The 15,218-nt window shown below is 48.7% G+C and overlaps 1 protein-coding gene across 3 annotated transcripts in view; it reads right to left on the reverse strand.

The window, feature by feature from the left end:
- The window catches only part of PLS1 (plastin 1), a 157,879-nt gene that overhangs the window by 48,515 nt on the left and 94,146 nt on the right, over positions 1-15,218 (reverse strand). For all 3 annotated transcript variants that reach the window (XM_075863998.1, XM_075863997.1, XM_075863996.1), the window contains one exon: positions 12,700-12,865. In XM_075863998.1, the coding sequence (XP_075720113.1) occupies positions 12,700-12,865 (166 nt within the window). The remainder of the gene's footprint in view (positions 1-12,699; positions 12,866-15,218) is intronic.

The following is a 15,218-nucleotide window of genomic DNA, read 5'->3' on the forward strand; positions in this document are numbered from 1 at the left end:
ATTCGTAGAGACCTGGTGGATCTTCTCCAATTGCCCACAACACATCTGGAGAGGCCATTGATGGTTGCATCTGTGAATGGACTACCTCTGCCAGACCCAATTGTAGCCTTGACCAAGCCGCTGAGGCTCCAAGTGGGAGCCCTCCATTCTGAGCGCCTTTCGTTCTTTGTCCTGGCTAAAGCTGTCAATCATGTGCTGCTGGGTCTACCCTGACTACGACTACATGCCCCAGTCCTGGACTAGAATTTTGGAGAGGTTCTCCAGTGGGGACCCAAGTGTCTCAACCTCTGCCTGGTACAGATTCGTTTGGCTCAGCCTCCTCTGCCTCAGTCCTTGGCAGGATTGCTTGGTCATTATTCTGCATTTTCGGATTTGTGGCCCCCACACCGGGCGTATGACTGTCCTATCGACCTAGTCCCTAGTGCATCCCTTCCCCGTGGTAGGGTATATCCTCTCTCTGTGCCAAAGACTCTGTCCATGTCCGCCTATGTTAAGGAGAACTTGGAGAGGGGCTTCATACGGCAGTCTTTCTCTCCGGCAGGAGCCGGGTTCTTCTTCATCAAGAAAAAGGATGGTTCTCTGCGTCCTTGCACTGACTACCGGGGTCTCAACCAGATCACGGTAAAAAATAGGTATCCGTTGCCTTTGATTTCTGAACTGTTTGATTGCATACGTGGAGCCAAGATTTTTTTTAAAGCTAGACCTGCGTGGGGCTTACAACCTAATCTGGATTCGCCGGGGGGACAAATGGAAGACGGCATTTAACACCCGTGACGGACACTATGAATATCTAGTAATGCCCTTCAGTCAGTGTAATGCTCCCGAAGGTCTTCCAAGAGTTCGTTAATGACATCTTCCGTGACCTCCTCTATGTATGTGTTGTGGTCTATCTTGATGACATCTTGATTTTTTTCTCCAAAACCAATGACTCATCGGAAGTTTTGCTACGGTTAAGGGAGAATCGTCTGTACGCTAAGTTGGAGAAGTGCGTGTTTGAGAAAGATGCTCTACCCTTCCTGGGCTACATAATCTCGAATCAAGGTCTCAAGATGGATTCTGAAAAGGTAAAGGCCGTCCTGGAATGGCCAAGTCCTCAAGGCTTGAGGGCCATACAGCGCTTCCTGGGATTCGCCAATTTCTACAGACAGTTCATTCCAAACTTTTCCTCACTGACATCTCCTATCTCTAACCTCACCAAGAAAGGCATGAACGCCAAGGTGTGGACTCCAGAGGCGGAAGCCGCATTTAATAGCCTAAAGAGTGCCTTCACGTCAGCCTCGATCCTCTATCATCCAGATGTTTCTCGAAAAGTTCTCGTTAGAGGTGGACGAGTCCTCTGTCGGTGCTGGTGCACTCCTGTTCCAGAGAGGTTTCAAGGGCAAGTCAATGGTATGTGGCTATTACTCCAAACTCTTCTCTTCCGCAGAACGCAACTACCCGATTGGGGATCGGGAGTTACTGGCCATCAAATTGGCTCTGGAGGAGTGGAGACAACTATTAGAGGGCACAGTTCATCCCATCTTGATATTTACGGACCACAAGAACCTCACTTATCTCCAGATGGCCCAACGATTAAATCCCCGTCAGGCCAGGTGGTCGCTGTTCTTTGGCCAGTTCCAGTTTGAGCTCCACTACCGTCCGGTCGACAAGAATGTGAGGGCCCTGTTTCCCTTCTGTGGCTCCATATGTCTAACATTACGGTTGTTTCCCTGAATGCACAGGGCCTGAATGTTCCAGAGAAGAGATCCTCCATCCTCCGTCTCCTATGGAAAAAGAAAGCGCATGTGGCGTTCCTCCAGGAAACTCACTTCCGGGCGGACAGCGTTCCACGGTTGATGGACTTTCGCTATACGGAGGGGTATCACAGTACCTCACCGGACTCCAAGACCAAGGGGGTCTCTATCCTGACCCCACCAGCTGCCAAAATTACCGTCCCATCTCCCTGCTAAATGTAGATCTCAAGTTGTTTGCAAAGATCCTGGCCCATAGACTTACCCCCCTTCTCCACAGTGTGATCCACTATGATCAGGTGGGCTTCATGCCCCAGAGGGAAGCTAGGGACAATACTACTAGGGCAATTAACCTGATTTATCACGCGACTGCCTCGTCTCTGCCCACGCTGCTGCTGTCCACTGACGCGGAGAAAGCATTTGACAGAGTGGACTGGGACTTCATGTCGGCCACTTTGCGGCACGTCGGACTGGGTTCCCACATGATGCAATGGATCTCGAGCCTCTACTCATCTCCATCTGCCAGGGTTAAGGTGAATGGTACCGTATCATCTCCGCTCTCTATCTCCAATGGCACGCGGCAGGGTTGCCCCCTGTCTCCCTTGATCTTTATTTTGTGCCTGGAACCCTTCCTCTGTCGGGTTCGTTCCAATCCAGATATAGCGGGTGTATTAGTGGGGGGAAGATCGCATAAAGTGGCGACGTATGCGGATGACCTTCTGTTCTTCCTCACTGGACCCAGGATCTCCCTGCCCAACTTCATGGCGGAGATGAGTAGATACTCGAAGCTGTCAAATTTTAAAATTAATTATCAGAAATCTAAGGCTCTAAACATATCATTGCCACAGTCCCTAGTTGAGGACTTATCGGGGTCCTTCTCCTTCAAGTGGGCTAGGGACTCGCTTCAATACTTGGGGGTCCAGCTCTCCAGGGATCTCTCTCGCCTTTACGCAGTTAACTATACTCCACTCCTGCAACGGGTAAAGAGCAATTTGGATTCCTGGACGAAGGGCACCTTCACATGGTTCGGCAGATGTGCAATCTTCAAAATCAATATTCTCCCACGGATATTGTACTTCTTCCAAGCCCTACCGATCCACATTCCCCGCACTTTTTTCCGAACTCTGTTGTCCTTGCTCCACCGCTTCATATGGATGGGGAAACCGGCCCGTATAGCCCGCTCCACACTTTTTCGCTTTAAGACTGAAGGGGGCGTGGGGCTCTCTGACTTTATTTCCTACCACCGGGCCTCCCACTTGACGCGCATCCTGGACTGGTTCCGCCACACGGAGGTCAAACAATGGGTATCGATGGAAAAGTCTTCTATGGCTGTCCCCCTACAGGCTCTGCCTTGGCTGGGCAGCGACACCCCTCTGACAGCAAAAACACATTCGACGATAGGGCCCTCACTGACAATGGCGTTAAAGGTCTTTCCCCGGAAAGAGATCTCCCCATCCCCGTCCCCCATGTTCCCGGTCTTAGGTAACCCGGCGTTTCCTCCAGGGCGGGAGGGGGGTCCTTTTCGGAGCTGGTTGCAGGCAGGTAGGGGCCCCGCCTCCCATTACCTGCACGGGGAGTCATGGATGACTGGCCCGCAACTGACGTCTTTGACAGACCCTCTCCCTCTCACTCCCTGGCAGGTTACTCAGCTGAGACACTTCCTGAGGTCCATACCTAACTCTGCGGAATATGCGTGGGCCAAAACCCTGTTTGAACTCCTCTGCACGGGCTCGATGCAGCACACTCTATCCAGACTATACTCCCTACTGATCTCCCCATCTACTCTCTCCACACCCACATATTTGCTACGGTGGGAAAGGGATTTGGGAATTTCACTCTCGGCTGAACAACAAGATAGGGTATACACGATGACACATAAATCGTCCATGGCCAGCAGGTATCAAGAAGCGGGATTTAAAATTTTAACGCGATGGTATAGGGTGCCTTCCAGATTACATGCCATGATTCCGGCGGTCTCCCCGCTGTGCTGGAGATGTGGTGACCAGGTGGGAACTATTCTCCATGTCTTTTGGGAATGCCCGAGGCTGACTGACTTTTGGTCAGAAGTGTGGCGCATCACTTCTAAATTCACGGACTTCCCGCTCCCATGCACACCGGCCTTCTTCTTGCTCCATCTGTGCGAGGTTCCACTATCCTCATATCGTCGCTCAGTGGTCCGCCACCTGGTGAACGCTGCCAGGGCCTGCATACCAGCGCTGTGGAGACAATCTGCAGCGCCGCCGCTCAGCATGTGGTTTAATAAGATACAGGAGATCATGAGGATGGAGGATCTCACGGCATCCATAAGAGGTACTCACGCCAAGTTCATGAAGACCTGGAATCACTGGGTCAGGTTTCAATCATCAGTGGAGTTCAGGAACATCGTAGCCTCCTTATTTGTACCCTTTGCAGGGCATATAACAACAGAATTCGTCCTTTACCCTCCCTCCCTTGTCTTTCCTTTTTTCTCCTCTCCTTGTTCTTTCCCCCTCTTAAGTTATGCTTCACTGCGGGCCTAGTGCATGTCTGCAGGTTCGGGATGCAAGGGCCTAGCCCCAATTAATGTTGTTATTTCTCTGATTGCATATACATCTTACAAGATGACCACATTTTCCGGCCTGCGTGCCGAAGTGCTATATGCTTGCAGATTCTTTTTGCATCATCGTGTTATGTTTGAAAATTGATAAATAAAAGTATAAAAAAAAAAAGAATGCGAGGGCCGATGCTTTGTCCAGGTCGTTCGAGACAGAGGACACTATGAAGTCTCCACAGAATGTTATTAGTCTGTCCTGGATCATCCCTGTTAACCCTCTGCAAGTTAGAGACATTCCCCCGGGGAGGACTTTTGTGCGTATGGCAGACAGAAGAAGAATCCTCCGCTGGGGACTCAGTTCCAAACTGGCAGGTCACGCAGGTGTCCGTAAGACCAAAGACTTGATCGCTCATCAGTTCTGGTGGCCCACACTGCCCAAAGACATCACGGACTGTGTCTTCTCCTGCACGGTGTGCGAAGCAAATAAAGTTGGCCACTCCAAACCGGTGGGCCTGCTCCAGCCGCTGCCTGTGCCCGATGCCCCCTGGTAACATATTGCTATGGACTTTGTCACGGACCTGCCTCCCTCTGTTGGATGCAGTGTAGTCTGGGTGGTGGTGGACCGATTTTCGAAGATGGCTCACTTCGTTCTGCTGACAGGTCTACCTTCTGCATCTCGACTGGCCACCCCCTTCATCCAACACATCTTCTGCCTGCACGGCTTGCCTAGGCATATTGTGTCTGATCGGGGGGTTCAGTTCACCTCAAAGTTCTGGAGAGCCCTCTGCGGACTCCTCGCTGTGAAGTTGGAATTTTCCTCAGCCTACCATCCTCAGTCCAATGGTCAAGTCGAGAGGCTCAACCAAATCATGACCTACCTACGGCACTTCATCTCCAAGCAGCATGATGACTGGGTGCTACTTCTTCCTTGGAAGAGTTCTCGTATAATAGTCATACTGGTGAGTCCACAACAAATACACCATTATTCATAGTTTATGGTCTTCCGGTGTCCGTTATGTCTGAAGTGCCTGGAGCTGATTCTGCTTTTAGGGACTTCTTGCGGATCTGGCAGCAGACCTGATCCGCCATTCTGCTGGCGGTGGACCGCATGAAACGTAAGGCAGAAACAAGTAGAAGAGAACCTCCCCAGTTTTCTCCAGGTACCAAGGTCTGGCTGTCCTCCAGAAATATCGGGCTGAGGATGCCATCTTACAAGTTTGCTCCCAGATTCCTCTGACCCTTCGAGATCTTGCAACAGATTAACCCGGTCTCCTACAAGCTTTGGCTGCCTCCTACCCTCCAGATCCCCAACTCCTTTCACGTTTCTCTCCTGAAACCTGTAGTCCTGAACCACTACTCTAAGACTCTAATCCCTGCAGTTGCCCCCAGCGGTTCTTCCGAGATATTTGAGGTTAAGGAGATCCTGGACACCAAAAAAGTAAGCGAAAGAACCTTTTATTTAGTAGATTGGACGGGGTTTTGTCCAGAAGAGAAGTCCTGTGAGCGAGAGGAGAATCTCAATGCTCCTACCCTCATTAAGAATTTTCTCTCTCGTTCTGGTCCCAAGAAGAGGGGGCGTTAGAGGGGGGATACTGTAAAGTCTGTGGTCGCTGACCACAAACTCCTTCCATCCGGTCGACGCCCTTCTCTCCAGAGATGTCTTCACATGCGGCCGTCCTGTTTCACAGTGACCACCAGGGTGCGCTCGCGAGCTCAGGCCAGACAAGGAGCCAGGTCGCACACAGGTGGGAGATTGAGCTGATTGCTCCAAGAGCACCCTGGACTATAAGAAGGGCTGTGCCCCTCCCTCCAATGCCTGTGTAATGTCAGGATAGGGAGACAGACAGGTGAGCCCTAATCTACCCACCACTCAGTCCCTACCTACTTGCACAGCCCGTCCTAGGCGACGGCGTACAACTGGGCGACGGTCCCTACGCTCAATATGTGCATGATAGACAAAACAAGACAAGGGTTCACAGAAGCAAGGGAAGAAGGGCAGTTGCCCACGGCAACACCGTGAGCAACAGAGTAGTGGAAGAGCAGAGTCAAACCAGGAGTGTACGAGGTAACAAATGCAGAGCAGGAAAGTAGTCAGTCAAGCCAGGGTCAATATGAAGCAGAGGTAAATGGTAACAGCAGAAACAGCAGAGCCAGGAAGCAAGAGAATCACAGGCAAAGGACAAGCAGCAAATGAAGGTATAAGTAGACTAAGGGTGGGAGCTAGAACCATCTGGCCAGGCTGCGATAGGCTCTCCCACTCCTCAGCCTACCAGCCTGAGTGGTAGCAGATCTTTCCTCGAGGTAGCCAAGGACGGGGAGCAGTGTTTCAGGAGGGAGGCATGGAACGTGTTGTGTATTTGAAAAGACGGGGGTAACTCCAGCCGGAAGGAGACAGGGTTAAGGACCTCAATGACCTTGTACGGCCCTATATACCGGGGAGCAAATTTTTTGGACGTAACTTTAAGGCGCAAATTTCTTGAAGACAGCCACACCAGATCCCCGACCACAAACAAGGGGTTAGCAGAACGTCTTCTATCTGCCTGCGTCTTTTGTATGCTCTGGGACGCCTCAAGGTTCTTCTGAACCTGGGCCAAGACTGTGCACAGTTCCCGATGAACGACATCTACCTCGGGATTGTTGGAACCACCAGGTGAAACGGAGGAGAACCGTGGATTAAATTAAAAAATTACAGAAAAAGGGGGAGACCCCTGACGAGTTACTGACCCAGTTATTGAGGGAAAATTCGGCGAGAAGAATGAAGGAGACCCAATCATCTTGACAGTCAGAGATAAAACACCTTAAATATTGTTCTAGAAACTGATTAGTCCTCTCAGGTTGGCCATTAGTTTCAGGATGGAAGACCGAGGAGAAGGACAGATCAATCTCCAACTTCTTACAGAAGGCTCTCCAAAACAATGAAACAAATTGTACCCCTCTGTCAGAAACAATATTGACAGGAAACCCATGGAGACGCAGGATGTGTTTGACAAACAAGGTAGCTAACGTCTTGGCATTAGGTAGTTTCTTGAGGGGCACAAAGTGGCACATCTTACTGAAGCGGTCTACTACAACCCCCACCACCGACTTGCCTTGGGATGGAGGTATATCGGTGATAAAATCCATGGAGATATGGGTCCAAGGTCTCTGGGGAATGGGCAAGGAACATAGTAAGCCCGCTGGTCGGGACCTGGGAGTCTTGGACCTAGCACAAATTTCACAAGCGGCGACATAGGCCTTAACGTCTTTAGGCAACCAAGGCCACCAATAGGTTCTAGAAATGAGGTGCTTGGTACCCAGGATGCCAGAATGGCCAGATAGTGCAGAGTCATGATTCTCCCTGATTACCCTTAGCCGGAATTGCAGGGGAACAAACAGCTTGTTCTCAGGAAGGTTCTCGGGAGCTGAACCTTGATCAGCCGCAATTTTGGAGACTAAGTCAGAATCAACAGAGGATATGATTATACCTGGGGGCAAAACACAAGCAGGATCCTCCTCCTCCGGAGGGCTGGCCATGAAGCTTCGCGATAGCGCATCAGCTTTAATATTTTTAGACCCAGCCTTATAGGTGACCACAAAGTTGAATCTAGTAAAAAACAACGCCCACCGAGCTTGTCTCGTGTTTAGCTTCCGGGCAGATTCTAGGAAAACCAGATTCTTGTGGTCGGTGAGGACCGTTACCTGGTGCCTAGCCCCCTCCAAGAAGTGGCGCCACTCTTCAAATGCCCATTTAATGGCTAAGAGTTCGCGGTTGCCAACGTCATAGTTACTCTCAGTGGGGGAGAAATAGGCACAGGGACGGAGATGGGTGAGAGACCTAGTACCCTGGGACAAGACAGCACCCACTCCCACCTCGGAGGCGTCAACCTCCACGATGAATGGCTCCATCTGGTTAGGCTGAACCAGCACTGGGGCAGAGATAAAGCACTTCTTAAGGACCTCAAAAGCCTGGACCGCCTCCGGAGGCCAGTGGAGGAGATCGGCACCTTTGCAAGTAAGGCCCATAAGAGGCTTAACGATGACCGAAAAGTTAGCAATAAATCTCCTATCATAGTTAGCAAACCCCAGGAAGCACTGTAAAGCCTTCAGGGAGGCAGGTTGGACCCATTCAGCCACAGCCTGAACCTTGGCAGGGTCCATGCGGAATTCATGAGGAGTGAGGATTTGACCCAAAAATTGTATCTCCTGCACCCCAAACACACATTTTTCAGTTTTAGCAAAGAGTTTGTTTTCCCGAAGGGCCTGGAGCACCTTCCTGACATGCTCAATGTGGGAGGACCAGTCCTTGGAAAACACAAGTATATCATCAAGGTACACTACAAGAAATACCCCCAGGTAGTCTCTTAAAATCTAATTTATGAAATTCTGGAAGACCGCGGGAGCATTACACAACCCAAAGGGCATGACGAGGTATTCGAAATGACCTTCGTGCGTGTTAAACGCAGTCTTCCACTCATCCCCTTCTTTGATTCGGATAAGGTTATAAGCCCCCCGAAGATCAAACTTTGAGAACCATTGGGCCCCCTGAACCTGATTGAAGAGATCAGGAATCAGAGGAAGGGGATATTGGTTCCTTACAGTGACTTTATTCAAGTTTGGGTAATCGATGCACGGCCTAAGACCACCACCCTTCCTCCCTACGAAGAAGAAGAAGCCAGCACCTACCGGAGAAGTAGAGGGGCGAATGTAACCCTTGGCCAGGCTTTCCTGGATATATTCTCCTATGGCTTCACGTTCGGGACAAGAGAGATTAAACATCCTACCTTTAGGGAGCTTAGCTCATGGTACCAAATCGATAGCGCAATCGTACTCTCTATGAGGAGGTAACTCTTCGGAAGCCTTTTTAGAAAAAACATCAGCGAAATCCTGTATAAACTCAGGTAGAGTGTTCACCTCCTCAGCGAGAGAAACCAAATGAATGGAAAAACAGGACGTCATGCATTCATTACCCCATTTAGTAAGATCCCCAGTATTCCAGTTAAACGTGGGATTATGCATCTGCAACCAAGGAAGGCCTAAAACTAAATCGGACGATAATCCCTGCATCACCAACACAGAACACTGCTCCAAATTAATGGAGCCCACAAGGAGTTCAAAAACAGGGGTATGCTGCGTAAAATAACCATTAGCAAGTGGAGTGGAGTCGATACCCACTACCGGGACAGGTTTAGGCAAATCAATCAATGGCATAGCTAGGGCCTTAAACGGAAATAGAGCCTACAACTTTCCCGAAAGGAGAAAAAAGTCTTCCGGTCCCCTGAGAACCGGTCAGGCAACTTGAGGTGGGGTTCAAGAGGTGGTGTGGAGGGCACCACCTGGATAGCATCACGCTGGTTGCACCTCTGAGCCAGGTCTTGGACCTGTAGGGAGAGAACCTGCATTTGCTGAGCCAGGGCCTCAAGGGGGTCCATATTGTGTCAGGGACCAGGGTAGAAAATATATATGGGCCTGTGATTATGTAATGTCAGGATAGGGAGACAGACAGATGAGTCCTTATCTACCCGCCACTCAGTCCCTGCCTACTTGCACAGCCCGTTCTAGGCGACGGCGGACAACTGGGCGACGGTCCCTACGCTCAATATGTGCACGACAGACAAAACAAGACAAGGGTACACAGAAGCAAGGGAAGAAGGGCAGTTGCCCACGGCAACACCGTGAGCAACAGAGTAGTGGACGAGCAGAGTCAAACCAGGAGTGTACGAGGTAACAAATGCAGAGCAGGAGAGTAGTAAGTCAAGCCAGGGTCAATATGAAGCAGAGGTAAATTGTAACAGCAGAAACAGCAGAGCCAGGAAGCAAGAGAATCACAGGCAAAGGACAAGCAGCAAATGAAGGTATAAGTAGATCAAGGGCGGGAGCTAGAACCGTCTGGCCAGGCTGCGATAGGCTCTCCCACTCATCAGCCTACCAGCCTGAGTGGTAGCAGATCGAGTCACTCTAGCAGACCTAGGAACAGATGCATGCTGATTAACCACGGCCGTCGACACAGAAGCTGTGTCAGGCCAATCCTTTACAGCCTGAGCCTTGTTGTCATTATCCTAGTATGTCTATGCAAATGGTCTCCTAAGTGTTTTCCAGTTCCCAGTGTTCCCCATTCCTGCTACCTGTAACTAGTTTCCCGTGCTATCCTGGTCAAGTTCCGTGTTGAGCTGAAATCGTGCTGTGTACCATGCCTGTCCTGCTGCACCACGCCTGGCCACTGCCTAGTCCCAGCCGAGCCTGTCTTGCTACTGTCTGAGCTACCACAGGTACACTATCTGTACTATAGACTGTGACCTGTGTCCTGTTGGCCAGCTGCCATACCGTCAAGGCGGTACGGCACCGTGGGTCCACATACCCAACGTGACAGCTCCATTCTCATGGAGCACTTTGGGGGACTGTAATGACGGGGTAGGGAGACAGACAGGTGAGCCCTAATCTACCCGCCACTCAGTCCCTGCCTACTTGAAACAGCCCGTCCTAGGCGACGGCGTACAACAGGGCGACGGTCCCTACGCTTAATATGTGCACGACAGACAAACAGACAAGGGTACACAGAAGCTAAGGGAAATGGGGCAGTTGCCCACGGCAACACCGTGAGCAACAAGAGTAGTGAACAAGCCGAGTCAAATCAGGAGTGTACGAGGTACCAAACGCAGAGCAGGAGAGTAGTCAGTAAAGCAGGTTCAATATGAAGCAGAGGACAATAGTACAAGCAGCAGCAGCAGAGCCAGGAAACAGGCAGAATCACAGGCAAAGGAGGAGCAGGAACTGAAGGTATAAATAGACAGAAGGCGGGAGCTAGCTCCGTCAGGCCAGGCTGTGATAGGCTCTCCCACTTCTCAGCCTCCCAGCCCGAGTGGTAGATGATCGAGTCACTATCAGACTTAGGAGCAGGTGCAGACTGATTAACCACGGGCGTTGATACAGAAGCTGTGTCTGGCAGATCCTTTATAGTACCCCCCCCCCTTTTATGAGGGGCCACTGGACCCTTTCTAGGTGGACCTGGCTTATTGGGGAACCGAAGATGGAACCTCCTGAGCAATACCCCAGCGTGAACATCCCGGGCGGGTACCCAAGTCCTCTCCTCAGGCCCGTATCCTCTCCAATGGACCAGGTACTGGAGGGAGCCTTGGACCATCCTGCTGTCCACAATCTTGGCCACCTCGAATTCTACCCCTTCAGGGGTGAGAACAGGGACCGGAGGTTTCCTCGAGGTAGCCAAGGATGGGGAGCAGCGTTTCAGGAGGGAGGCATGAAACACGTCGTGTATTCGAAAAGACGGGGGTAACTCCAGTCGGAAGGAGACAGGGTTAAGGACTTCAATGACCTTGTATGGCCCTATATACCGGGGAGCAAATTTTTTGGACGGGACTTTAAGGCGCACATTTTTTGAAGACAGCCACACCAGATCCCCGACCACAAACAAGGGGTTAGCAGAACGTCTTCTATCTGCCTGAGTCTTTTGTATGCTCTGGGATGCCTCTAGGTTCTTCTTAACCTGGGCCCAGACTGTGCACAGTTCCCGATGAACGACATCTTCCTCGGGATTGTTGGAACCACCAGGTGAAACGGAGGAGAACCGTGGATTAAACCCAAAAAATTACAGAAAAAGGGGGAGACCCCTGACGAGTTACTGACCCGGTTATTAAGGGAAAATTCGGCAAGGGAAATGAAGGAGACCCAATCATATTGACAGTCAGAGATAAAACACCTTAAATATTGTTCTAGAGACTAATTAGTCCTCTCAGTTTGGCCATTAGTTTCAAGGTATAAATAGACAGAGGGCGGGAGCTAGCTCCATCTGGCCAGGCTGTGATAGGCTCTCCCACTTCTCAGCCTCCCAGACCGAGTGGTAGATGATCGAGTCACTCTATCAGACTTAGGAGCAGGTGCAGACTGATTAACCACGGGTGTCGACACAGAAGCTGTGTCTGGCAGATCCTTTACAGGGACATTCAGTCCCCCATTCTTCTCATTGCTGGGGGTCCCAGTGGTCAGCCCCCGCCCAGCGATCACAAATGTATACATCCCCTATCCTGTAAAAGGGCCCTAATACTGTTAATACATTGTTAGTACCCATTTTCATTATGTGATTGATCGCCTCTAACTAGAAAGACTTCATCCCTCCCCCTGCAGTGAATAGATGCTGTAGTTATTTATTCCAAAAGAACAATCACATGCCCTTCTCATCTTACAGGATACTGGACCAGAGATTTGAAGCTCCTGAGCCTCAATGCAAACTCTGTAATAGTCCCCCAACTAACATGTATCCTTTTTAGTATTGGCGTCCCCTTATGTGACAGCTAGCCCATTTAGCCCCTTCAGGCACCTGAGCCCGTTTGGAACTGGAGCCACAGCATAAATGCCCCTACAATGCCCCAACAAACTGTAACTGCTGTATAAGGTTTTTCTTTTTTCATGTTAAAAAGTAAACAGGGAATAATACTTTCTGATTACCTTCATTCTTGGAGATCTCAATGTCAGCAAACAATCCAGCTTTAATAATCTGCCATAACAGGCCTAGGACCAAGTGTGGTTTTCCTTCCTTTAAATCTTGTGCACCGATGTTCACTACTGTACAACCGATTGCAGAGGCTGAATTCAGAGCCAAGTTAATATTTTCCTAAGGTATTGTAAAAACAAAAAGACCATGTGTGTTAAGCACTGATGGTAGTTGTATACATCTGAAAAGATTATAATATTATAATTATCTGCGAGTGATTATACAGTATATTATTCTGACACCTTAAGCAACGGTGGGCAACTGGCTCACCCTGCGGCCCTTGGCTCCTCTCTTTTATCTGTGTACTGTACACTCTGCTACTCTGCCATGTAAGATGCTGTCCTGCACACATACACCACACATACACTTCTTTATGCAACACCGAGCAATGTATGAACGCAGGACAGCAAAACACACCAACACACTTCTGAGACCTAAAATTAGAAGGTAAAATTGTCATCACTGTTATGGGGGTTTCCCACTACAGACATTTATGGCATATCAATAGGTTCTGCCATAAATGTTTGGTCCAACTGCTGGTACTATCACCAATCCAAAGAACAGAGGTCCTATGTCTATGCACAGTCATGGTCACTCTACATGACAGAGAATTGGACATCTACAGAAACAGATGAGTGTGGCCCAAATCATTGGAAATGAGCTTCACCAAAGAGCAAATTTATCATTACAGGGCTGTATTAACTACTTGGCACAATGGAGACAGAAATATGGATCTAAATGTTCACATTTTAGCCTCCGTTGCATTTTATGCAGCACACACTGCTCTGTAATAGGAAATTTGCTCTTCAATGAAGCAAATAATTAATGTTTTACTCTTGATGTCTTCACACACACAGGCAGCCATCTTGCTATAAACTGGGAACGTGCTTCTTTTTGGCTTCCTTTGGGTTAGTAATTAGGAATATTGAAAAAAAAATTTGACCTGAAAGGGTCAAAATAACATTCTATACCTTACTTATTCCAGATCTGAATGAAAACTTGTGCAGATTTTTGCCACTACATGTGTATGGGGTTTTCTTTTTTTAATCCGATGGAAGATGGGGTAGTGGTGGGCCATTTGTCAGGAAATGTTCGGCCTAGAGAGGGTATGTATAGCCAGGTGGGGGAGAACTTAGACCCATCAATAGGAAACGCATAGGTTGTCCATCGGTCCCATATTTTCAAGAGGGACTATAGGGTGCCGTGAGTTTGCAGTTAGCTTCTCATCAATCATGTAATATTGCATATGAACCCTAACCTCTGAGAAGCAGAGGATGGGCTGTTTTCAGGAGCTATCACCTGCTCTGCGGCTACAAATAAACAAATTAATTTCAGCTTAGTATGGGGAAGCCCTAATGTCATTGTTGAGGAGGACTTTTGAAGGGAATTTAGTCAAATTATAGTATGTAACAGTGCGGATGAGGTGGTATAGGTCCACAAGGTGTAAAGCATGTCACCAATGGAAGTAAAACCCCTAAAACAAGTAGGGGGGAAGCCATGTACAGCATGGGCTACATGGTTAGATATGAGGTACCATCTCATAAGCACTTTGCAAGAGGTTTCGGCTGTGAATTCCCAAATCTGATGCAATTATTGCTCATCCTTGAGTTGCGTCACCAGGTCTGCCTCTTATTTGACTATATAGGAGAGGGTAGCTCTAGGGTTTTTAAAACCACATCCACATGTATTGTACTGTAAATTGCAGTGGATTTTTGGTGTGGAATCTGTGTAGAAACTCAACAAATCTGTGACGTATGAACATACCCTTAAAGTCCCCAAATAGTGTATGCATTTCAAATCTGAAAGATGTTATTATATAGGAATTAATTTATTGTTTTGTTACACAGGTTGTCTGGTTTAAGAGAACGACTTTTCATGTGCTCGATCAGGCAATATGCTCTATTAGGAGAAAACTGAAACGGTCTCTATTTCAGCTCACAGCACTGAAGTGTGCACATGAAAATGCATTAACATTCATTGATATCAATGAGGACCCACAAGCATATAGTATATATTATGGATTCCGTGCTGCCATAAGAATATCATGGTTGCAATTATTGCTGTTAAAGCTTTTGCAGCCAGTTATGAGGTCTAAGGGGACAGTTCTTTTTTCACGTGGGGAATATGGGTGTTTATTGACTCATAACTTTTCCTGAGTCCAATATTTATTTTAAAGATCAGAAACGTGTTCGCAACTCTCTATCTAGCACAGCTGTCACTGGCAAGAAGCACGCTCAGCACATCCCCTGCAATCTCATGAAGACAAAATTCATTGTGTTAGGTATCCTAAGCAGCTTCATAGTGTCGCAGCTGTTTGATCAATTTGAACCAGTCAAACAGTGACAGTTTTTATGACCATCTTATGCCAGTTTCAAACCTGTGAAATATTTTCATCTTTTTCAGTATCTTTTAAGGAGTTGTCCACTGCAGACAACTACTTTTCACCTATTAGGTTTCTCTACAATAAGGAGGG

Source organism: Rhinoderma darwinii, chromosome 4 (genome assembly GCF_050947455.1).
Source record: "Rhinoderma darwinii isolate aRhiDar2 chromosome 4, aRhiDar2.hap1, whole genome shotgun sequence".
Taxonomy (NCBI): Eukaryota; Metazoa; Chordata; class Amphibia; order Anura; family Rhinodermatidae; genus Rhinoderma; species Rhinoderma darwinii.